The 26,060-nt window shown below is 40.0% G+C and overlaps 1 protein-coding gene across 1 annotated transcript; it reads left to right on the top strand.

The window, feature by feature from the left end:
• The first annotated feature begins 9,720 nt into the window (after window positions 1–9,720).
• LOC145423243 (TELO2-interacting protein 1 homolog) lies at window positions 9,721–11,778 on the top strand. The gene is made up of 4 exons (XM_080295502.1): window positions 9,721–9,747; window positions 10,437–10,829; window positions 10,966–11,125; window positions 11,591–11,778. The coding sequence occupies exons 1-4, from the start codon at window positions 9,721–9,723 to the stop codon at window positions 11,776–11,778; spliced, it is 768 nt and encodes a 255-aa protein (XP_080151628.1).
• The last annotated feature ends 14,282 nt before the right edge of the window (window positions 11,779–26,060 follow it).

Raw genomic sequence — 26,060 nt, 5'->3', positions numbered from 1 at the left:
CAATATCAAGTGTCCATAAAAGACTTTTAGGTCATAATCTTGATCATAATTTTGAGATTTGTGTGCAAATCTGTTTGATTATTACCACTAACTGATGTAATATTCTACACAGGAGATTGCCAAATGTTCAAAAATCAGTTTTCACTTCATATGCTAATGTTTATATAAAGATCTTGCTCACCTGTAGGAGTCTCAAACAGTCACCTCCTTGCTTAGGAATCTCTGCTCTCAGGCACTTTTAAATCCAAGCCTGAGATCAAAAGCCCTGCCTCCTGCTTGGTATGAGACCTTGGCCATAGTACATGTCAGTCTGTCATAAATGCTTTGGCTGTAATCTTGCTCTTCTTTTTTCACCTCATTATATGACTCTTTCTCAGTTATAAAACCTGGTGTGGTTCATTATAGTCTCCGGTTTCATCCTGCACATCCTGTGCAGATAGTAGACTACAGATGAAATAAAAATGTTAATGGTGATGGTCATGATACTCCCCTGTGCCAGAGAAAACTCGATTTGTTGTCTTTTGTTGCCTTTTCCTTGGCTGCACTGCAGAGAGCATTAGTGATCCAGTTTGATGGGGTTGGAATAACAGCACCCTCTGGTGTTTGTAGCATCATGGCCAAGCGAAGCTTGTGTTTAAAAAAGCCGCTCATTACTTCAACGTTCAACACAGTGATCTCTGGTGACATCTAGTGGCCACAAATATGAAGAACAGCTTGAATCTAAAAATTAAATGGCTTCATTATGACTGACCAGTGACCACTGGAGTTCCCAATTCTGTCTAATATTGGGTCACGCTTGTCTTGCTTTGAAAATGGGGGAAAAATATGTCTATTTGTTTCATTAATAAATTTAAACTATAAACTTTTCTTATTTAAACATGTGTCATGGTGTGGTCTTTCTTTGCTTGTGACTACTTGATGTTGGTAAATACAATAGATGAAAGATACATATGATACACATTATGGAATATGGTTCTGCTGTGAGGTCCTGCCTCCATGTACTTATACAATTAATCATGAGACAGGTATGTTTATAAATAAGATTATATTAGGCCAATTTTCTTATACATATTTTTGACCAGGGGAAAGGGAAAATGCTTATGAACTTGTAAAGTAAAAACATGCTGCATTTAGGATTAACCTGTTTGGTTTTATTAATTTAAAACAGAAGAAGCTGGAGTGCAGATACACTGCAATGCAAGTCGGTAGAGATGCAGGTATACGGTCTACCTGGGTCCCACAGGCTATCACCTAAAAAGACTAAACACATTAAATTGCTGCACATTTTGTTGAATAACATTTTAAGATTTTTTTTTTTAAATAAAATATATATTTTATTTTTATTAAAATTTAAAGAGTCAAATGGAAGTCTTTCTAAAGTTTTTAAATGATATTTGTACTATGAAAAGCAGATTTTTGTTTTGTTAAAACATTTTACATTTTCACATTTACAGATAAAAAAAAAGCCCCCCACACAAAACAAAAAGCAAACAACAAGAACAGAAACCTAGCAAACCCACTCGAATGACTAAAATCAACCACCTCCTCCCTTCCTCGCTGGCTCCATATCTCTCAATAAAATGATCAGTGGAATGATCAAACCCCACGAATGATTCATTTCCTTATAAACCACAGAATACAGTGTGTTGTTGTTTTTTTGGACGCACAAGCCGGAGCGTCAGCTTTGAGCGGGCATCACTACTAACAGGTCTCCTTACTTCTCTTACTCACATTTTCTTTGCATCTCTATGAGAGAAAGAAGCACGGTTTAAAGATCAGTTGCTTTTGTAGTGCATTCCTCTCAACTTCAGTAATTTGAAATGATTTATCTCAGATGTGAATTAGGCCTTTGTGCAGTAAAAGCGCTAAAAAAATAACGTGGAAAACTGATAATAATGACAGGGATGAATGAATGGATAAAGAACTCAAAAATAACACAAATTTTGTCACCCAAAACCACAATAAAAAAAGCTTGGCCAATGTCAATAAAATGTCAATAACATAAGATTTCAATTGCAACTCATTTAAAATGTTTTTGTTTTTTTTTTAATTTAAAACAGTGGAATAACAACACATCAAATGTTGTAACTAAGAATTTATTTTCTTTTTCAGGCTTTTACCTTTGATTTAAGTGGATTGATGGAGAATTTGTTTTTTAAATCTTTAAAAGTATTTTATACATTGAGCTTAAATTTCACAGCGATCATGTATGTCCAAACTTAACCAATTTACAAACCTTAAAATTCTTATGAAAATCAGACATGGTCACACTAAAGGCCTTTGCTGATTTGAGATGGCTCTACGAGCTTTGAGCCCAGCAGAGAGATTCTTCTGGGTTCACTGTTACACACGATAGTGAATGAAACTCACTAAATCTTCCCAGCTTTGTTGTATGCCTCCAGAGATGTAGTGGTTAACGTGTCTGCTTAATAAAGAATTGCTAGTTGGATTCCAGCAGCAGATAACTTTGGGGTTATGTCAGAAGGACACTGAGTGTAAAACTCTTCCAAATCAAACATGCAGAGCTACCTGCTGTGACAGGGAACAACCTACAGTAGTTTTTTGGCAACTTGAGGTTGCAAAACTTTGTCAAATGACTGACTACAAGTCTATGCAGTCATTTTTTTGATTAAGCAAACTTTGTTCACTGTGTAGTTCTTTATTTTTAAATGAAGTGATGATTGTAGCCAACAAGGAAGGAGCTTTCTCTACAGTGTATATCCTAATATTTTAAAAATGAGATTAAGGGAGCATTTTTCTTAAATCTCAGCTTTTCTTTTCTAGCCTTTGTAGCAGATTATTGTTGTTTCATAACTCTACAAAAGTTCTCGGTTATCGTCCTTGTTTCGTTGTTTTATTGCGAAAACCTTAGTTTAGAGAGGACACTTTTTGTTTTTTTGACAATTCTGTGCTTTATTGAAATAAAGTCTTGTGAACCACGTTATTTCTGTGCCTCTGCGGAAATTCCGCTAAGAGTCTGTCTAGTGCGGCCCAGTTAAAACACAGCACAGGAAGTCTGATTGGTTAGAATTCATACCACATAGCCAAGAATACTGTGAATTCTACTTACAGTGGGGCAAAAAAGTATTTAGTCAGCCACCGATTGTGCAAGTTCCCCCACCTAAAATGATGACAGAGGTCAGTAATTTGCACCAGAGGTACACTTCAACAGTGAGAGACAGAATGTGAAAAAAAAAAATCCATGAATCCACATGGTAGGATTTGTAAAGAATTTATTCGTAAATCAGGGTGGAAAATAAGTATTTGGTCAATAACAAAAATACAACTCAATACTTTGTAACATAACCTTTGTTGGCAATAACAGAGGTCAAACGTTTACTATAGGTCTCTACCAGGTTTGCACACACAGTAGCTGCTATTTTGGCCCATTCCTCCATGCAGATCTTCTCGAGAGCAGTGATGTTTTGGGGCTGTCGCCGAGCAACACGGACTTTCAACTCCCGCCACAGATTTTCTATGGGGTTGAGGTCTGGAGACTGGCTAGGCCACTCCAGGACTTTCAAATGCTTCTTACGGAGCCACTCCTTTGTTGCTCGGGCGGTGTGTTTTGGATCATTGTCATGTTGGAAGACCCAGCCTCGTTTCATCTTCAAAGTTCTCACTGATGGACAATAACCATATCCAACTTCTTAATAGCAATGAACTGGTCTGCATTGGTGCATCATATCTTTATTCTCTTTCCCCTCCTGCCCCCCCCTCTTTCTTAAATAGATAACTATCATATCTGATATCATATCTCACAGTACAATAATATTGAATGGGTTGCATTGTTGTATTTTGTCATGTTTCTCAGGTCTTTGTCTGAATTTCTACGAACATTATTGCTAAGGATTGTCTTATTGCATTGGAGTCACACTGGGTTAAATATGTACACTTGGGTTTTAATGGGTATTTATTATTTTCTTCTTTTTTTTGGGTTGTATGGAAGCCCCAAACGCAATTTCATTGTTCTTGACAATGACAATAAATAAATAAATACTAAATACTAAATACTGGAAGGAGGTTGTGGCTCAAAATCTCACGATACATGGCCCCATTCATTCTGTCCTTAACACGGATCAGTCGTCCTGTCCCCTTGGCAGAAAAACAGCCCCATAGCATGATGTTTCCACCCCCATGCTTCGCAGTAGGTATGGTGTTCTTGGGATGCAACTCAGTATTCTTCGTCCTCCAAACACGACGAGTTGAGTTTATACCAAAAAGTTCTACTTTGGTTTCATCTGACCATCTGACCCAATCCTCTGCTGTATCATCCACGTGCTCTCTGGCAAACTTCAGACGGGCCTGGACATGCACTGGCTTCAGCAGCGGAACACGTCTGGCACTGCGGGATTTGATTCCCTGCCGTTGTAGTGTGTTACTGATGGTGACCTTTGTTACTTTGGTCCCAGCTCTCTGCAGGTCATTCACCAGGTCCCCCCGTGTGGTTCTGGGATCTTTGCTCACCGTTCTCATGATCATTTTGACCCCACGGGATGAGATCTTGCGTGGAGCCCCAGATCGAGGGAGATTATCAGTGGTCTTGTATGTCTTCCATTTTCTGATGATTGCTCCCACAGTTGATTTTTTCACACCAAGCTGCTTGCCTATTGTAGATTCTCTCTTCCCAGTCTGGTGCAGGTCTACAATACTTTTCCTGGTGTCCTTCGAAAGCTCTTTGGTCTTGGCCATGGCGGAGTTTGGAGTCTGACTGTTTGAGGCTGTGGACAGGTGTCTTTTATACAGATGATGAGTTCAAACAGGTGCCATTCATACAGGTAACGAGTGGGGGACAGAAAAGCTTCTTACAGAAGACGTTACAGGTCTGTGAGAGCCAGAGATTCTCCTTGTTTGAGGTGACCAAAGAAAGACATCTACAGTACGTATACCTCCGACCTGCCCTTTCAACAATCCAACAGATCAAGAAGCGTAAACCTTTCTGAAACTTCCTGCAAGTCTTGTGCAATACTTATTTTCCACCCTGATTTACGAATAAATTCTTTACAAATCCTACCATGTGGATTCATGGATTTTTTTTTCACATTCTGTCTCTCACAGTTGAAGTGTACCTCTGGTGCAAATTACTGACCTCTGTCATCATTTTAAGTGGGGGAACTTGCACAATCGGTGGCTGGCTAAATACTTTTTTGCCCCACTGTAGCTGGACCTTATTTCCCTTTGTAAAGTCTGGATTTTTTTTAAGCTAATAATTATATAATAATTATAGTGAAAATATTTCCCTTACCTTTATGGAGGACCACAAGAGCCACACGCATCGAAATAAAGAATTCTGTAATTAAGTAATAAATTGTAGAATAAATTTGTAAATTCCTTTTTGAATTCCAATTTTTAAAAAAGTGATTTTAAAAATGTTTTTGAAAAACCTCATTTCAAAACCCATTTTTTAAATTGCAATTTAAAAAAGTGATTTTAGCCTCGGGATTTACACTTTGCCCAACATGGATTATGTGACGAATGAAGGGACCCTGCAGTGAAACGAGTGTGTGCCTCTTTATTCAGCCTCACCACCTGTTGAAGGTAATGTGCTAACATGACCAGTGTTGGACAGGTTACTTGATCAGTAACTAATTACTGATTACTTCCCCCAAAAAGTAATTGCGTTACTTTACTGATTAATTATTTTTAAAAGTAATTAGTTACTTAGTTAAAAACTAAGGTCAGTACTTCCACACTTTAAACGCTGTCATACTCTCTCCCGCACTCGATATATTATCCGTTGTTGATCTGCACACAGCTGTTGCCACGAACGTGGCACTCGTTTACGTCATTGTCATGAGACACTCTCGCAAACAAAATCACGGTTTAGCAACACAGTAACGCAGCATGCTTACAGGAAAGTAACAGTAATCTAATTATCTTTTTTGCAATATTTACTTTACTGGTTAAATGGTCGGGTTCCCGGAAGTTTAGCGCACCCAGGTTCCCCTTAGCAGAGAAGTTACAGATATAGGCACACCGAGGGATCAAACCTATGAAATCTCTGTTTCGACTCTGCTAAGAGCCCACCTGTTATTACCTTGCGCTACATGACGGGCTAGTAGAAGCAATACAAAATTCCTATATTTAAAGTGCACGCTCGGGCTCTCTCTTGCTCGCTCGCTGTGTGTGTTTAATGTGTGCATACTTCAAGCGGTATACACGGGGAACAGTGGGGGGAGTATCCCCCCAAAGGAGGGACAAAGGACCCCCTGATGATCCTCTACCTAATCACATGAGCCAAGGTGTGAAAGCGGGTGTGGGTCACAATCAGCCAGGGATTTGGGTGAGCACATTGGGACACCTGGCCCCACCCTATCATGTGATTTCCTGAGGTCAGATGGCCCAGGGTGTGAGTGGGTGTTAAAGCGTCTGGGAAGGGATCTCAAAACTGGATTATAGATGACAGACAGTTTGTATCGTAAACCACCGCCTCTGTTCAAAGATGGTCGCTCACAGTGGACATAAATGGCTTCTTTCACTCCTCTTTCAAACCATCTGTCCTCTCTGTCCAAAATGTGAACACTGGCATCCTCGAAAGAGTGACCTTTGTCCTTTAGATGCAGATGGACCGCTGAGTCTTGTCCCGTGGAGGTGGCTTTTCTATGTTGTGCCATGCGCTTGTGAAGTGGCTTTTTGGTCTCTCCAATGTAGAGTTCTGGGCATTCCTCGCTGCACTGTACAGCATACACCACATTGTTAAGTTTGTGTTTTGGAGTTTTCCAAATGAGTCATCAAGCAAACAGGCATGTGCTTTGACTGTGGGAGAAATTAAGACACGTTTTGTTATGCTTTGTCTTTGAGGGGAACTTAATTTTTTCCCCATTCCGTTTTCGGTGGTGAAGAGTGGGCACTTTCCTGGGAGACAAAGGACTCGCTTCAATTATTGCTACAGGTAATAATTGGTAGCACTACAATCACTCTTAACAAAACGTAATCACAGCAAATCCACACAGAGCACCTCTGTGAGACCAGCTCAGGGACTGCACTTAGCCCGACTAATATTGCACCAGCCCAGTAAAGAAAAACAAACCCAGAATAAAAAAAAAACAGTTTTAAAAGGCGACCCTACTCTAAAACCAACCTGGGAGAAAAATGCAACGAAAAGGAGAAAGAGGAAAAAACTGTGACCAATTCACATGTGCAGCCTGTCCTGCAGGAGGCAATACAATATAAATTACATTGCAGTGCATTAATATCCTGTTTTAATGTCAAATACATTAAATGAACATACCTCCAGCTAACTACTATGTTTGCTGCACAACTTGCTTGTGGTCTTCTAAAATCACTTCTAAAAACATAAAATACAATAAACATCAAATACCTTTCAACAAATTAAAAAAAAACAAAACACTAAAAGAAAAACTGCCTGTACCTTAATTTTCTGCCGTAAAGACATAACCCCAGTATGTGTGAATGGCTACTCAATCATCTCAGGAGCTTCACCTTCACAGCAGCTTGTCAGTGCAAGAGAGTGAAGAAGAGCACCTGCTGCTATTTCCTCTTTTATACCCTCCTTTGGGTCCCCTGGGTCCTAAAGCCTTCCCATTACAGAATTATACCTTATAGACACTTGTTGCTGCTCTCCTGGTTCAGAAATATAAATATGAAAACTTGGTTATTATGCTTCACACGCCCGACTAATCCCAACAAGACAGCTGAAATGAAACTTGCTTCCTGAACAACAGCATGGTTCTATAGAGGTTAAATGACTCCAGCTCTATCTTGTTATGAAAATGCCTATAAGCAGCGTGACCTGGACGAGGGTCATCTTAACTTCCTAAGACCCGAACTCTTCCACGGCATGCATTTTTAATTTCTCTTTGATATAGGCTGATTGGGACCCGATGAATGTAAAAACAACCAGATTTTTTTTTTTTTACCTGATTTTTGTTTCTAAGAATAATGAGAGCCACATATCAGGATATTCGTTTAAAGTTTTGATAGAACAGTGGCAGTATAATGTCCTCGTAAGTGGATATCAGGCCCTTGTAGAGCAAAATTAAGTATTTTGGTCTAAATAACCCAAAATGTGATGTCCACATATGTGGACGCCAGGTCCTAGGAGGTTAAAAGAATAAAATATATTACCCCAAATTGATGACGCAGCCTTTGTAATAACTTGATATTCATTTGCTGTCTTTCATTTCTCTAGTAAATCAAACAAACAGCAAGTGGCATTATTTTAAAGACAGAAACATGTACAGCACAGGTAAACATATGGAATCAAGTACAATGTTGCATATGTTGTTATAAGTAGTAGGTATAAGTTATAAGTATAAATATAAAGCATTTTATTTTGTTGAATACAATATTCTGATTAATATCTGAATGCTTTGTGTACTCAGTTTAACTCTGAAGTGACAATGTAAAGACAGGAGAGCATAAAGGACTTCAAAGACACTGGAATATATTTACTGCTGTTTGAAATCCAATTACTTGTACATCAATCATCGCTGCTGTCTTCAGTTGTGATCTACAGTTAATAGTTAAGATGGCTGTATACATACTTCTCTATTGAAAATATCACTATAATCCCAAAGAAAGAAAGAAATAGATGACTAAGGTGAATCTTTATGGATCCTGAAAACTGCCAGAACAAATCTGACAGTATGTAAAAAGTGAATCTTGTTGCCTGCTATTTTTCCTGGAGTGGAGCTTTATGAAAAATACTGGGGTTTGTTCAATGTCCATGAAGTATGCATGTGCCCAGTAATTCACTTAATAATCTACATGATGAACTTGGTTAGAATACTTATGATCTTGACTTTTAACATCTGCGATCATGAAATAAAACAGTAGGAATAGCAGCTCTAGTATAGTGGACAGATTATGCAGCAATGTCGAAAATTATAGCTTTGAAGTGGGCATGGGTACTTTTGGAAATGCCAGTTGACTCAACTGCTTTGTATTTCCTGTATCAGCTAAAGATTACGTAAAGTAAGGGGGGAGAATTTGACTGAAATACCCTGCTTAGGTTGCTGCCACTTGTTTTGGTTAAGCAGAAGAAAATGAGCGAGCAATAATGTGGGGATTATAAAAAAAAAAGAAGAAGAAGAAAGAGATAGGGCAAGTTGTTTTCTTTCACCCAGCCAGCTTCAATCTGAGGAAATACATTTGAGAACACAGATGTTGGATCATAAGCTGTGGCTGAAAACTTTGGTTTGGTGCATCAAGCAGTTCTAGAGTAACAGTGTAGTTTTCAGAGTGAACAATGAAATGAAAAGACACCTAAGTAGTGTTGTCTTCTTCATCTTCACTGATGTGTGGACTGCTAATGGCAATGTGATGATCCATGAATGAGTGTGTGCTTAGCGCTACGCTCTCCCCCAAGCTGATGTTTTTCTTGGTAGCCATGACAAGAAAGACGTCCCACGAATCCCAGCTTCATAAACACAGGGCCCCAGCACCCAAAAAAAGAAAAGAAAAAAAATTGGGATTCCTTAGGGGGGGAAGACAACCCAGAAATCCCCCTATCAGGGAGAACCTACAGCATGAGCGACTGAGTGAGAACCAAACCGGTGCCCGTCTGTGCTTCAGGCTGCCAGGGGCTGGCCAGGGTTCTCTGCGCCACCTGACAGGCCGAAGAAAGCCATGCAAATTTGATATATTTGATTTCTCTGAGCACAACAAAATTTTTGAAAAGGAAACACAAGAACTGTGATGTGAGGCAATGTATGGTACTCGGTAAAGATTGGGGGGTGTATTAAATCAATGCCAGTGATGTCCATAGTGACGACCAAACCACAGGTAAGTAAAAACCTGAATCTGTAGATCTTTTTCTTTTATTTTTGTAATCTAAAACACAGAAATCCCGAAACTGTCAGCTCACAAAGTTGAAATTTGGTGTCAATTTGGCTTAAATTACCTAAAACGTTTAAGTGCATCTATCTTGCCACACTACATGTTCCTAAGCTAGCTAAATTAGTTTCTGTTAGCCAATCAAGTTCAAGCTCATCACATATCATCATTCAGGGTACGTTCACAGAGAAGTTCGTACTCATGTTTGTTTTTTCCTTTTACTTACTTCCGAAAAGAAAACCTAATTTCTGCCGTTCAATGGGCTACTGAACAAATTGAAACTTTTTAAAATTCAGTCATTATTATTATTATTATTATTATTATTATTATTATTATTATTATTATTATTATTATTATTATTACTGCTCTTGTATTCAAGTTTGTCTCTTAGTGTCAGGTGGGGCACACATTGATTTTAACACTTTACATATGAGTGCGTAGGATGAGCAGTTTATAACAGCCTGTGTGGTTTTTGTTTTTGCAGGAAGGCTAAAAGCTGTTTAATGTCTGATCTAACTGTGTCAGACATTTGCGTTCTCACGTGCATGGATAATATCTAGAAAACCTCAGGTCTGCAGTACATGTGCAAAAGTGGTTAGAAAGCAGTGCATTAACATGTGTTTTGTCTCCTTGCGTAGCTGCTCAGTCCATCCAGACTCCTCTCCATATCCAACAGTGATGCCGGAAACTCAAATACAAGCTCTCTCCAAGTGATTCCTTCATCATCAACATCCACGATCCACCAGCTCAACAGCAACATCTGGCAGCTGTGCATCCAACTCGAGGGCATCGCCTGCTGTGCTCAGGCGCTGGGCCACGATTTCCGTCCCTTGTTGATGACCTCGCTGTATCCTGTGCTGGAGAAAGCTGGTGAGGAGACGCTGCTGGTCAGCCAGGCGGGACTGAGCTCCATGTGGGACATCAGTAAGGCCTGTGGATACGCTTCCCTCAAGGAACTGATCAATGAGAACTCTGACTACCTGCTTAATGACATTTCACTCAACCTTCAGAGGCTCAGCCAGCATCCACAGGTAGTTATGTTTTTAACCCAAAATGGACACAGAAATGACTGCTGGAGGGTTTACCTGATTTCCTCCTTTGTCTGCTTAAGCCTGTGCTGCCCTGAGCTTGTACTGTATTTCATTATAATCCTGTCTTGTTGGCCAGGCTCCACGGGTGTTGACAGTTATGTTGACTCACTCTGACTGCAGCCTGCTGCCGCTGGTCGGGGACATCGTTCAGGATGTGCTGACGGCTCTGGATCTCAGCTACGAGTGCACAGCTGCTCTTTTCTGCTCCGTGCTGCACGCGCTCATGAAGGCACTGGGTAAGATTTCAACAGTGATGTCAGCTTGAGTCTCACATATGCTGGGAGTCAAACAGGACAAGGAAGAAAATGTAACTCGTGGCATGCTCTGCCAAATTTTTTTAATGTTGCTTAACTTTATGTTTTCTGCAGTGCCTTTCAAAGTTTCTACCAAGGGGTACATTTCAGGATGTATAATTTGCTCGTTATCAAATTATCAGTATCTTTGGAAACATTTAATACATCGTGATGGTTTAAATGCTGAGTTGTTTTCTGCTGTAGAATTAATATTCATAATAATACTTATACAGCGGCACTATAGGTGTTTGCAGTTTTACAAGCCCTCACAGTAAAAATGTGTAAATTAAATGTCACTAATGGCTCTTTCCAAAAAACATCAGTGTCTGTGTCACACTGATTTGATCAGCTGACTTATTTTATTGTAACCAAACCTATGTTCATATTGTTGTCTTGTTTTTCCTTTAGCGAGGTGGTTTCCTTCCACTTGTAGCAGGACCAGTAAGTCTACCAGCTACAGGCAACGTTCCAGTGACCAGGAAGACCTCAGCATTCGCCAATTCCTGCTGAATTACTGCAAACAGAAAGAACTGGCAGAGGGCATTGGAATAGAGGATGATTATAACACTGAAGACCAAGGTAATAGGTCTGTCTAAGGGCCAGTGGAATATAAGCTATAGGTTGTAGTGGTGGTGATATTAGATTCAGAGTGTAGAGGAGATGGATCATTGTAATTAAAATTCATAGAAATCTGAACCTCACTGCTAAACTGGTGTAACCAGCATTTCATTGCTGGCCAGCACTCCTGCAGAGACTCACAGCTGATGACCCATTAGCAGTCCTCAGAGCCTTCAGGGTAAATAAAACAAACCTCTCTTTTCATTAAGTGAGTCAAAATTATTCAAGTCGTCTTTAGTTTTAAACTCTTAGTAGTGAAAGAATGAAAGATGCTGCCCAACAACAGGCTTATTTCATTCAGAAATAGTTCTATTATTTTCTTTTTTGGGTTGTAATGTGAAGACTCTTTAAACTAACATTTCTTCTATCAGCACAGAAAGATCACTGTGTGGATGCCTTCTTAGAGGCTGCTTTTCAAACTGTCTCAGAGAATCACAAAGTAGGACTTTGTGATAAATGAAGCTGATAGTTTTTTGTGATCTTTGGTGCAAGTGTCAGCTGATTCAACTTGTCGGTGTAAATTAGGCTACTCGTCAGCTCCTGTCATCAGCTGGAATATTTTTAAATTCGTTATTCATATTTTCATTGATGAACTGACAAATACAGACACGTTAAGTCTGTAAACAGTCATTTATTCACTCAGAGCTGCTGCTGGGAAATTGTTTCATCAGCTTTTGGATATATACGAGTTTTGTAAATGCTATAATTCATCCAGGAGTATACAACGGGAAGGTTTTATTGAATTTTGACAGCTTGCTGCTTTTGTACATTACATTTTTGTGCATTACATGCCAGGTGCTGTGCGTGCTGGGTGAAACATGTGGGGACTTTCTGAGGAGGAGGGTTTCTAAAGAGGTTCTGCCCAAGCTGAGCGCCTCTCTGGCACGGCAGGCTCCAATCAGCGCCAAGGCTGGGCCTGTCTACACACACACCCTGGCCTACAAACTGCAGCTGGCTGTATTGCAGGGGCTGGGCTCACTGTGCCAGAGACTGGATCTGGGTAAGAGAATAGAGACACAGTGCTCACAAACAGCACAGTTTCACCAAGACACAACATAGTGCATCATCCTGTAGAACTGTACTTGGGATCTGGCAATGATCAAAGCAGCCACAACATGGACAAATCAGAGCAAGACAACTATTCTTAGTATGACGCCTCACTTTATGGAGATTGGTGCAACATGAAGCCCATTTATGTAAAACCACAGTGAAGATAGATTACCTCTTTCCAGCTGTAATATTTAACTGAAGCTGAAGCTCCTTCACCACCAGGTGGCAGTCTCGTATAACAATGAAAACCAACCATTGGTGTCCCAGCATAAATCAGGGCATCTCTGTTTTATTATACAAACCTTAAACTGTGAAACAGTTTGACATCCTAAATGCATGACGGTGATGTTATTACTAAAAATGCCTCTTCACTGTGGCAGCTCTGTCATTCAACATATTTTAAACATGACTTTGATGATACGGACCACAGCCAGCTGTGCCAGCAGGATGCTGCTCAGGTCCAAACTGCACACACAGCTACGACTGCAAGCAGCTCTTCTTATACCCAACTGAGAAACGTGATTGTTCAATCAGCGAATCATGAGGTGACAGCGAAGGAGGCCGTTTAATTGATAAGATCAGAGAAGTTGTTGTTTTTGTTTACTTTGTGCTCAACATACTTCCATTAGCATGTTGAAAATATTCAAGTGGCCTGCGGGCTTCTGCCATTACATTACCAATTATGCAATTATGAGCTGCTTGTGTGATTTTTCATCAGTCATTAAGTTCATTAGGCGCTGATGTCCCTGTCACAACATAATGGCTGAGGATTGCTCTAATTTTCCAAAGCTGTTCAGTGTGTGTGTGTGTGTGTGTGCGCGCGCGTGCCCTTTAGTATTCATCCTGTCATTTGTGTGTCCGAGGAGTACTGAGATGATCTCACTCCTAATGTGACATGTTACAATCCGTCACCTAACAGAGAAGACTCCTGGTTGGAACCTGCCGGCCAGGTGGTGCCTTTCAGTGTGGAGGCTAGACTGGTCGGTGTGAATGCGAGTGTGTGTCTCTTCATGTTAGCCCTGTGAGAGGCTGGTGATCTGTCCAGGGTATACCCTGCCTTTCACCCTGTGACATCTGGGAAGAGCCTTCAACACTGCATGACCCTAAACTGGATGCACAGTTAAGTAAGAAGGAGGGATGTGAATTTTGAAGTTTGGGGATTTTTTTCTTGTTTTTTTAATCTACAGTTGGCTGATGGGGTCCAAGTTACAGGGTGGTCTGGATACTTAAACTGGAAATGAAATGCTCATTTTATTTTTTTTAAGCATTATAAAAACAAGTTTCATTCTACAAAACTGGGATTTGATTTTCAATAGTGGTGGCCCCAGGCTGGTCACCTGCGCAGTGTGGAGGTGAACTGAGTGACAGAGTGAACATCACGAATGTCACACCCTCCCACTGAGGTTCATCGCTGACAGATGAAAAGTTAGCAGCTGGTGACACCACATGTCACAAAGGTGACAGAGCTGTCTGCAGCCTTTCCAGAGCCAGCGTTACATCTAACAGTGACAAGGACTGCAGTGTAAAGACAATTGTTTCATTTTGTAAGAAACTGTTCCTTTAAAATAGCTTTCTGTACAGCAAACTCTCTCGTACAGTGCAGTGTGCAGATAAACAGGCACGATACATGTTGTGTGTTTGAGATGCTTAAACGGCTTGTTTTTTGTTAAATCCACGTCACGTTCAGTTTTTGGTCTGCGTTTGAGTCCTCTCTTGCAAACACATACAGTCTGCCTCAGCCAGACTGTGACAACGTGGTATTAAGTGGGAGTGGGCAATTTTGAGAATAAATGCCTGGACGGGCAGAATTATTGTTAGTAAGCGTTAACATTCTAACCTCTCACCATGCAGGGCTCTTCAGTCAGAGTCTGTGCTTTTACTCTTTCTACTTTTAAATGAGCTGCAATTAAAAGGTGAGAAAAGTCATTAAGTAAACCGGCAGAGAGGCCATCTGTACCCGTCTGCAGTAACAGTGAAAGTGCACTGTTTGATCAGCGGACGTCAGAGCGCTTAGCATGTCACTGGTATATTATTTTAGCAACTTAAAAGACGTTAAAACATTGTTCTAATTCTATATTGAGAACTTGTAACTTAGCAACATGATCTACAGATATTTTCTCAGATTGTCTTTAAAATACCACACGTGAAGCTGTTAAAGCCACAGCGAGTGATCCTCGGTTAATATTAAAAACTGATCATGTGGAATATTTGATAAGAACGGGGTCTTTCTTGTGACACACAACCTCACAGAGAATTGCAATTAAACTGTGCAGTTCAGCAGCTGAAGCGCTGCACATAGTCAGGCCCATAAATATTTCTTACAAAGCCTCCCTACAGGCTCCAAACTGTACAAGATAAAATAATTTTAAACCTTGTAAGATTATTTTTAATACTTTTAATGCTTTTTAATCAGTGGTTACCTGAAGCTTGTAGCCATCAAGGATCACCAAACTTCGGTTCCTCACTATAGATGCTCTGACATCATTTACTGCTGCTCGCTGTGGATACTTAGCCTTCAGTCTTGTCTTCATAGGGTGACAAACCTGCTTAGCTGGGTTTAGTTTGGGTGACTGAGTCAGCCATCTGTACTTCACAGTACAGAGGGAAAACAATTCGGCTGTCACATCAATATGTCTATCCCCTCTAGTGACTTCTTGACTTGTACGTTTTTTGTAAGGTTTTTCTTCACCAAGAAAAGATTTCTGTGAGTATCCACTTTAGTCACCCTCCAGGATTTCCCAGTCCTTTTAGTGTTGCTCATCTTGTCACTGTGTTTTACATAAGTGTACAGTATTTAAAGGATGCATTAAATTGTTAATTTGTTAAGTCCATAAACACTCTGCTATCTCTCTCTCTCACTTAGATCATTAACTCTTCGGACTGCATTTTGAGTATTCTCTGAAATGGAAGTTCAACTCTTATAAATTGTCATGAAATAATGAAAAACTCCAGATCATTTATCTGCTTATTTTGTCGTGGAATAACAAGGGAGCGGGTATCAGGAGAAAAAAAATCTGATTGCTAATTTCTTAATAAATAAAATCCATACAAATAGAGTTTTACAACCACAGTTACACCACTATCACTGGAATCATATAGCTGACAGTTTGGTTTAAAATGCCTCACTGGCCTCTTGGTTTGACATTAACTCTGTATTTCAAACAAAATCAGAGTACAGACTGTACTGACTGCAAATCTAAACTGTTTCTCTGAGAGGAAAAAGAATAACTGCAAGTTTCTGTAGGTTTAATGGTTTTGGTGTACACACCTGTAAAGTGAATAATTTCACAGATTAAAAATGTCATTAAAGTATACATACCTGAACTCAAATACAGTGTGATGAGGATTTGTTAGCTTTACCTGAAAGGCGGGGGTTTCTTACACTGACTTGCAGAGAATAAACTATATTGGTCTCTCAGTTAGAAGGCAAAGCTCCGTTACTGTGATTACCTCCTGCTGTCTCTTTCTGCCCTGGCAGAGCTGCCAAATGTATATAACAGCAGACCGTAATTTGAAAAAAGGTCCAATTTTGGCAGCATTCACTTTATCCTCTGTCACAAAGGTAATTTGCTTCTCATGAACTAACTTGCTTAGAAGTCAGTATATGTACTTTTATGTTCTGGGCCCTATGGGTAATTCCTTCTTTTTGGTCTTTATTATATCGTCGTCATCAGATCTTATATGCGGTACTATGCAAAATTCTGCTATTAGCCAAAAATTTGGCACAGGTTGGAATGTAGTGTAGTGATGGCTGTGAGGGTCTAAAGCTGTCTGTAAAACACGGTGGAGGCTCTGTCATGGCTTGGTGCTCTGTTTCAGCATTGGAGATCTTGTCAAAACTGATGGAATTATTAACCCATAAAAGTGCAGGCATACTTAATCACTGTTCCTGTGCTTGATAGTGGAAACTGTTACGATGAAATGATAACTACTGCTCACAGTTGTCTGATGGTTTTAGTGTAAAAACTGTGAGCAGTGTTTGCATATACTGGCTCTGATGCTTCTGTATTTAAACACAGTAAGACTACACCTAACAAAGGAGCCAAAATGCATTTGGGCAACAGTCAAGATAGTGTAAGTTTTGGTTAGACATGTTAGACTGTTTGTTCAACACTAAATAAAATAATTTCTTTATGCACATGTGGCATTTTAATTAATCCAATTGATGTAAATTCATAATGTTTATTTTTCTTAAAGTTGGAAGAGTGCACACAATTTTGAAAGACACTGCAGGACATCATTCATGTTGTCATTTGTACTGGACAGTATTATTAGCTGAAATTATTCCAAGTGTGAGATGGAAACAAAATGAGCCTGATTGGATTTTAGCCATGCTAGCTGCAGGGCTCGTCAGTGCCTCCAAAACAGCTTTTACATATCAGGACATGGGACTTCTTGGGGTGTTCTGTGGTAAAAAAATAAATAAATAAAAAATACCTTGAACTACTTTAAGATATGCAAGCTGAAGCTTTTGGATTAGCTCTTATAGTCTCTTGACCTGATAATTGAAAATCTCTGGTGAGATCTTAAGCATGCTGTGTGTGCAAGACGGTCCGAAAATGTCTCACAGCCTGAGATCTGAGGGTAATTGTGTCCCAGTTACTCCTAGGAGCAAGTTTAAGAAGGTGCTGGTCTGTGTTGGCATCACGCTAAAGCTGCAGATTGTCAGATGACCGTTCATGTTATTAATCTACAGGCTTGACATCTGATAAGTGTTAAGGCTGCTCGAGTACAGTGAATGGTCATTAACATGTTTTTAGTGGAACCAGCTCGAGAAGACTTGGAGATTATTTCAAATATGTTTTTGTTCAAAGGAACATCATAAAGAATCATAAAGAAGATGTGTTGGTTGTGCTGTTAAGTGAATGATCATGGCCAGCAATAGATTTTAAAGAATGGTGAATTAGTTTTAAGGGACATAAAGTCATGGAAAATATCCCCCACCATCACAGCAACACTGCTAGCCTCTTAGATGGCACAACTAATCCATGGATTCACTGTTTTCCTCACCCTACCTTCTGTATATTGCAGAAGGAGGAATGGAGATCTGTTAGGCTAGCTGGAATAGTTTTCCCACAATTTTCAATTTAATATTTGGAGTTTGCTACTGTGGCCTTGTTTTTCTGTTGACAGTTTCTAGCTGCGTTGCGAATGTTGCTGTCACATGATTGGTTGAGCAGATATTTGCACTAATGAGCAGTTGCGGCGTTATCTAATAAATTGGGCAGTGAGCATTTCAGCTCATTTGGTTGCCAAAGCAAGGCTCTGTCTGCTGTGAAGAAGCATGACGCCGGGCTCAGCTCTCACATGTCATAGCTGAAGTCAGGCTCTTTTTCTTGACTCTCAGCCACGGGCAGACTTCTAGCCTCGGTTAGATTCAAGGTCTTTAGTTCTAGAGTTTCTACACACAACCACTAACAGAACACTGGGCACAAGCTGTTATAGATTGTTTAAAAATTCCCAGTGGGATTAATAAATACAATCTCTATCTATATTTACATGCTTCCTGTCTGTGTCAATACATTGTATGGCCTTAAAAAAACAATAGCTTTAAAGGTCACTGAAGGATTTTCTGCTTATCTTGTACTCCATTGCTGGTTAGTACTATCTCAGGCAACCTCTCAGAGGGGTAAAGCAGTGGAAGCATAACCTCTCCTGTCTTTTTAAACCTTGTTTTTTATGAGGAAATTAATCTCTTGAGATTTAGAAATTTGAGTTTTCCTTTTGAATTTTTGCCAAAATGGACAACATTAGCCTAGCACACTATTTGATGGCTGGACAAACCAGAACTCCTGGACACACAGAATCACACGGAGAGCACATAAACACCACAAAATCAGGACCTGTTCTTGTTTTATACCCAGGGCATCTTGCTGCGAGGCAACAGTGCTGACCGCTAAGCCATGATGCCCATGTTGCTTTATTATTAAGATGTACCCATGCTAAAAAGCAAAGGTCTTATTTTTCCCATCAAAGAAGGAGACAATTTTTTTCCTTTATCAATCCTGTGCTTGATTTTCGTTGCTGGCACTTGACGCTGTCCTCCTTTCTATCTGACAGGGGAGAGATTTGGTGTTGGGAGATGGAAGGAATATGAAGGAGCAACAGAGAAACAGTCAGCGGCTGCAGCCTCACTCATGTGAATACCGATTTGGCTACAGCTTACCTCTGGGACGCCTGCAGCAAGCCAATTACCAAGCCTTAGTCACAGAGAGAGAAAGACAGAAACACACATTGACTGAAACAAATAATATGTTTCAGCTCCAGCTTCAGCTCCAATTCCACCCTGTTACTCATTTACTGCAAAATTTACCAGCACCAGGCCCTTTCCTCTTTAGTATTTGTCATTCCTCTCCTTCTATCCGAACACCTTGATTCCACAAAAGACTACAGGCCAAGAGTGTAGCCCCAGAAAGGGAGGAAGAAAGGGGATAAAAGCAGCTGCTAAATAATCCCATTTAACTCTGAAATGTGCACTGCTGCTTTTATTCTTGACACACAGCGAGCAGGCCTGGTTGAAGCCGAGTGTGGGTTGAATTGGCAAATAGAGTAAGCAGAGAGGGAGAGAGACATGTTTTGAAATGAGGCTTGAAAGGCAGCCCAGTTTGCAGCTCAGGGAGTTGCTAAATGTCTGCTGGGAAGGATGGTGAAAGAGAGAGATACAGAGTGTGAGTGAGATAGGAGGAGGAAGATGAAAGAGTGGATGGAGGGAGCAGGAGCTGGCAAGGTTACGAAAGGCGCACCAGGTGAATGGGAGGAAAGGAGAACACAGGGAGCTGGGCCACCAATAGACTCAAGACATAAAGGTGGAGGGAAGTGTAGAGGAAAAAGAGGCGCCCCCTTTTCCCACATACATCCACTCCTTAATGCGAGGAAGAGTGGATCTCCTGGAAATCCAGGGATGTGCAAACAGCCTGCTGTGAAATTCTCCACCTGAACCACCTCAGCACTTTTACTGAGCTCATTAGGAGTTAGCAGAGGTAAAGTCCAGGCTTGGTCTACTTTTTATACTCTTTCATCTTTTTCCTAGTTCCTCTTCTTTCCCTCCTCCTTATCTTTACCCCATATTTTTGGAACCAGTATCATATCTTCAAAGGTGATAGTATGTAATGTGCCCCACTTTCCTCACAACCTACTGCACCACTGCGTGCTGTTTCAGCCCATCCACCACCCCAGCATCCACCTGTGTGCTCCTGGAGTTTTATGAGTAACATATTTACAGGGAGTGATCCACCCGAAGACCAGGCACCGAGCTCAAACTGTATTCTGCTGCTGTGATTAATCCGTGAAATTAACTTGGCTTTGTTGAATTTTATTCTTTTTTATTTTCTTTTACAAGTCGATTTCTGTTGTAATTTCTGGATAAAAGTAAAAAAAAAATCAGATTTTTATATGAATAAAATATAGTAAAAATGTCCTGTGTTTGGTTTTCTCAGCTGAAGCAGACCTCGATGTTTGTGAAGCCTGAATTTGTACTATGTGCAAGGCGGTACTTTTCTTTGGGTATTGAAATTCTAGCATGTCCTGCCTGATAATAATTTAGTATGGTCTGATATTTTTATAAAAGACAAGTTGTTGTTTTTTTTCTTGTTTTGTTTTTTTCAAATCTGCGCTCACATGGCCCTGCAAATGAATCTTCAGTCTGTTTCTAATCAAACCACAACACACAGCTCTGATGAAGCACATTTGGAGTGTTTAACTATTAATCAGTAATAACTAATAGTGTTTTGTTCCTGATACTTTGAATGCTAGTTAATCCTATGAATAGTTAAAGTGCAGATCTCAGAGTTTTCAGTCTTAGTTGATTTGACAACAACTGTATTACTGCTAATAGCAAATGTTTAATATAAAGGCCATACATTGTAGGGCCAGCAAATCAAACTATTGTTGTTTTTTTTAGGAAGGCAATAAGTTAACGCCATCTGACTTTATATTGCAGCGGTACATCAAACTTAGGTACTTTGATGTTGTAAATTTATGTTGCATGTAGCACCTTGGTCCTGGAGGAACGTTGTTTCGCTTCACTGTGTACTAACTGTATATGGTTGAAGTGACAATAAAGCCAACTTGACTTGACCAGTACACATTGAATTCCAAATTCTGGCTGTAATATTCAAATATCTCAGCAGAATTCAGGAGTTCCAATCACTTCAATGGCCACAGGCTTATAAAATCAAGAATTAAACATGCAGACAACAGCATCTCAGCCACGAAGTGGTAAGCCATGTAAAATCACAGCGTGGGGTGAATGGATGCTGGGCACATAGTGTGCAGGTTGCCAACTTTCTGCAGAATCAGTCACTATACAGTGGAGAAGGTCCATAAAGACGTCTAACTTCTGGCATCAACAAGACATTTGCATCAAGAGAACTGCAGCACACAGGGTATTTTCTCTTTATTAGACCATCTATATAAACCTTAAGGATGGTTCTGTTGGAAGAATCCCTGTAGATCAGCATTTTATGAAATACAATCATACGACATTCAAGTCACTAAAACCACATTTCTTCCCCATTCTGATGCTTAGTTTGAACATACATACTGAAATACTAATTGGATGATTAGATAATTGTATTTAATGTCGAACCAAGTGGCTGCCGAGTTTATAAATATTGCAGACACCAGTATTCATGACTTTAAAGTATATTACCTGTAATATAAGACTTTTAACCCTTTGCTGCAATCTTTAGTAAATCAGTTTTTGGGCTTTATTTAAATATCACCCTCACTAATTTTGTCCCTTGAGAAGGTAACTCCCAGAAATATGCAGATGTAGTTCAGCGGTGGTGGCTAAAACCAACAGGAGCAGTTAAGGTAACGTCAGGTTGGCACACAACAGAGCTAACTAGCAATAGCTAGCAAACTTGGCAAAAGTCTTCCTAGCCAGGTAAAGAGCATAAACAGTGAGGAATGACTGTGATGACAAGTTTATATGTGGCATATCATCACAGGTCAGTTGCCTTACTTTAAAGTATATTACCTGTAATATAAGACTTTTGAATAGAATAGAAGTGTCTTCAGGACATGTAGGGCCGTGATCTCCCAATACTGTGTGTACGAATCTGAAAGGGAACTCGTTTCACCATCACACTGGCAAAAACGCAGTATGCAAGCAACCTTTAATAACTCACATCATTCTGAATTATTGATCTAAGTGTTTGGGTAGCAACATAGCAGCCACAAGTAAAAACACACGCTTTAATATATTTAAGTATTTTCCTGCTTGGAGGTGATTTAAAAAACAAAGCTGAAGAGAAAAGCAGTGTTGAGTTAATGAGCTTATAGTTAAACTGTTGGTTTGCATGTTAAAGCCAGCAAAACTCGTTCAGTCTGTCACTTTGGATTATAGGAAGGTGTTTTCCATACAATAGATATTACGTACAAAGTGAACACACAGCTCAGAGCTAATCCTGTTCCCATGTTTTTTCCCTTTCCTGCACAGTGTGTTCCGACACTTAATCCAGGTGGATCCGGACACCTTCTGGTTTACTCTAAATGAGCTGCACTGCCCGTCCTCTTACATCCCACACCACCCCGACCTCCTGCCGGTGCAGCTGAACGGCACGGGCAGGCCGAGAGACGAGTTCTCGGACAACGTGTTCAAACTGCTCAAGGAGGAGTTTGGCTCCGTTACTGAGACAGTTAACCAGCCAGTCAGCTAATGAGCTGCTGCTTGATGAAATTGACTCTTCTCACAAACAGACGACTTATTGAACCACGACTCCAACAGGTCATTTAGCTGAAAGAAAGTCTATCAGCTGTGCCAAAAAAAGCAGCCGTCAGATATGTTTGTGATAAACTTCATGGTGTGCACAGCTCTGATAAACAGCAAGGTATTAAAGAAACCAGGACCACACCTGACACGTCTTCTACATTAGGAAAAGAGCTGCTGATTCTGTTTGATCAGTTTTTATGTTTCACAGGCATGTTAAGGAAATACAAATGTTAGAATTTCTATTTCTTTTCACTCGACAAGTTTGAGCATTTTGAAGCAATTTTGCTTTTGCTGACCCTAATTTTTAAAAAAAATTTCCGTGAACTTCAAAGGTAATCACCAAAGATCACCCGACTCAAAAGGATTTCATTCTGCTGATGTGAAAGCTGCACTTGAGAAGAGGGATTGTGAATGTCCCACATAGTGCTGTGTGCACCTATTAAAATGTGTCTGTAGCTCAGAGGGTTGAAAGGCTGGCTTCAAGTGTTTGTCCAGATAGGAAACAGTATCCTTGATGATATATTTTACCCCCACCCCAAAAAAAGTGTATGCAGATGAAAAAGTGAAGTCTCTTTTTAACCAAATTACCTGCTAAAAATAATAATTTAAATTCTACAGCTTATATCTTCTATTAAATGTTAGTCTATAATATTTAAATTGGCAGCATTTTTTAAAGGTTTCTACCCAAAAAAGCTTCAAATAAATCATGAGTGCAGGTGAGTGCATCATCTTCATAAATATTCTTTTTTCAACCAAAACTGTCATGGTCCTGGGTCGGTGACCCAGCGCTTTAAGTTTATTATTATTATCATTTTCCAATTTATTGGAACCCCGTCTGTTTGTGAATCTGTCTGTTTAGTTCAATGTCTTGTCTGGTTCCATGTGTCTGAGTTTCCTGTTTTATTGTGAAGGTCTGTGTCGTATGTGAGTGTGCTCAGCTTACGTTTCCCCTGTCTCGTCAGCTGTGATTTCTCCCCGGTGTGTTCCCCTCCTGTCTCTCATCCCTTGATTACTGCTATCTGTGTATTTAAGCCCTGTGTTTCTTTGTGTCAGTGTCGTGTCGTACCCTCAACTTGCTGTGTGTTTGTAATGTCCTGTCCTCCAGCACCTCGGTTTAGAGTTTTGTTTTTGTAAGTTTTATTTCGTGAATCTTTCCTCCAGCAATAAAGCTGTGTTTTCAGTTTATTCCCATCTCCAAGAGTCCTGCAATTTTGGGTCCACCACTTCTGCTTGCCTGCCACACAGCCAACCATGACAAAAACCTAAAAGCTTTAAAGTCCAGCTCATCAGTGAGACACACTCACAGTGCTGGATGTATCTGTGATGTCAGGCACTGGGTCAGTGTGGCTACTTCACTGATATATTCATAACAGTGAAGTACTTTATTTATCATCAGTCTTACACATGCTGAATATCACAATACATAGCAGCACATCTAAAATACTGCCCATCAGGTAAACTATTCATTACTATGCACGTCACAGGAAACACATCGTATAGTATGTTACAAATATAATTTTAACATTGACCTTAAAAAAGTCCTGATATGACAGCAGCTATGTCATAAAACTTTCTGTTTTTAAAGCAAAGAAAATATTTAAATATTTGTCAGCCAATTTCATTATGATAGCAGTTTTATTTCCCAGATTCTCTTCTTTCTAATCACCCAGCTCTGTGTAATTAAGAGCTACTCTGTCATTTAGAAAATGTCCCTTAGTCATTACCTTGATTATCTAACCTCCTGGCTTCTGCTAGTCCACAATTAGTACTTACTGTACATTAACATTAGGTGAAAATGAGTTATGTTTGATCAAAAAGAGAAAAAAAAACTACAGTATTGGACAGTTTTTGGCTCTTCCCTTACAGTGGGACAAAAAAGTATTTAGAAAATCTGTGGCGGGAGTTGAAAGTCCGTGTTGCTCGGCGACAGCCCCAAAACATCACTGCTCTCGGGAAGATCTGCATGGAGGAATGGGCCAAAATACCAGCTACTGTGTGTGCAAACCTGGTAAAGACCTATAGTAAACGTTTGACCTCTGTTATTGCCAACAAAGGTTATGTTACAAAGTATTGAGTTGTATTTTTGTTATTGACCAAATACTTATTTTCCACCCTGATTTACGAATAAATTCTTTACAAATCCTACCATGTGGATTCATGGATTTGTTTTTCACATTCTGTCTCTCACAGTTGAAGTGTACCTCTGGTGCAAATTACTGACCTCTGTCATCATTTTAGGTGGGGGAACTTGCACAATCGGTGGCTGACTAAATACTTTTTTGCCCCACTGTATTTTCCCGAGGAGGGAGTCTCAGCAGATGGATCCAAACACATTTTTTACACCATATGACCTTCTTGATGTAATCGTCTCATTTATCCAGGCTTGGGACCAGCAGTACGAGTGTACTACCGGTAGCTTTGGAAGCCCTGAGGGTGGGTGTCTCCTCCACCAAGGAGCCACTAAAAAAATACAAAACATTAAATATATATATATATGAATACGGTTACAGTTGTTTGATTGATTTTTCTTTTCTTTTTAAGCTCTACATTTGTGTCCTACTTTTTGATGGTTGTAGTAAGACAACACGGACAGAGTTTTAATTTTATTTTTTGTTTTTTTTAAATGAGATTTTCAGCAATTAGTAAAGGAAGTGCTTCAAGATCCTTTGGAAACTCTATGGCAAATCTAGCTCTGGTTAGAACAGACTGTGTCCTATTAAGGCAGAGGTTGCTTGACATAGTGACAAGGATGCTGGCCGATCTATCATTGTTATCAGTCAGAGCCCTGCAGGGTTCAAGAGATGTGTAAATGAAGGAAGCAGAATGTCTCTTCCATTATCTCCTCACTGATGGGAGAGCCCGGGACCTCCCCACCTCACCGCTCCATAATGGATGTATGACGCGTTTAGTGTGGGGAAACAAGATCACCACGTTTTGTATTTAGCTGGCCTGGCTTAATGTTAGCGAGCACGGCACAGCGCCTCTTTATCTCATCCGGTGCTGTTGCTATTTATCCTGCTGCCAGTACTGACAATAGCACCATTAGTCATCAGCAGCAATAGGATGAGGGGAATCTGGCAGCACCTATTACACGCAGGCAACTGCCGAACATCGCTGCTCCTTGATGCACATGGACAGGCACACACAGAGCAAGGGGCCGTAAAGGTAAACTGCAACTGGCGAAGAACAGCAAAAAACACCCACTTAGGTAGAAATGTGTAGTGAGTACTCAAACTCCATTGTTTCATATACAATTTATTTCATTTGATAAAGGCATACACTTAGTGAGAGACCAAACATTCTAGAAGAAATGTACATTTCCCTCTTTTTTTCCCACCCCAACAGTAATCTCTTCTTTACAAAACATCAAATCAAATTACTAGTTGAAAAATAATTCTGCTGATCACCGCTTTAAACCATTAAACAAGCCTCCTGAAGGCTGCTCATAGTAACAGCAGCACTGTTGTCCCTCTGGAGAGTAATACACCAAAGACG

Source organism: Astatotilapia calliptera, chromosome 20 (genome assembly GCF_964374335.1).
Source record: "Astatotilapia calliptera chromosome 20, fAstCal68.1, whole genome shotgun sequence".
Taxonomy (NCBI): Eukaryota; Metazoa; Chordata; class Actinopteri; order Cichliformes; family Cichlidae; genus Astatotilapia; species Astatotilapia calliptera.
This window is presented reverse-complemented; position numbering and strand designations above follow the sequence as displayed.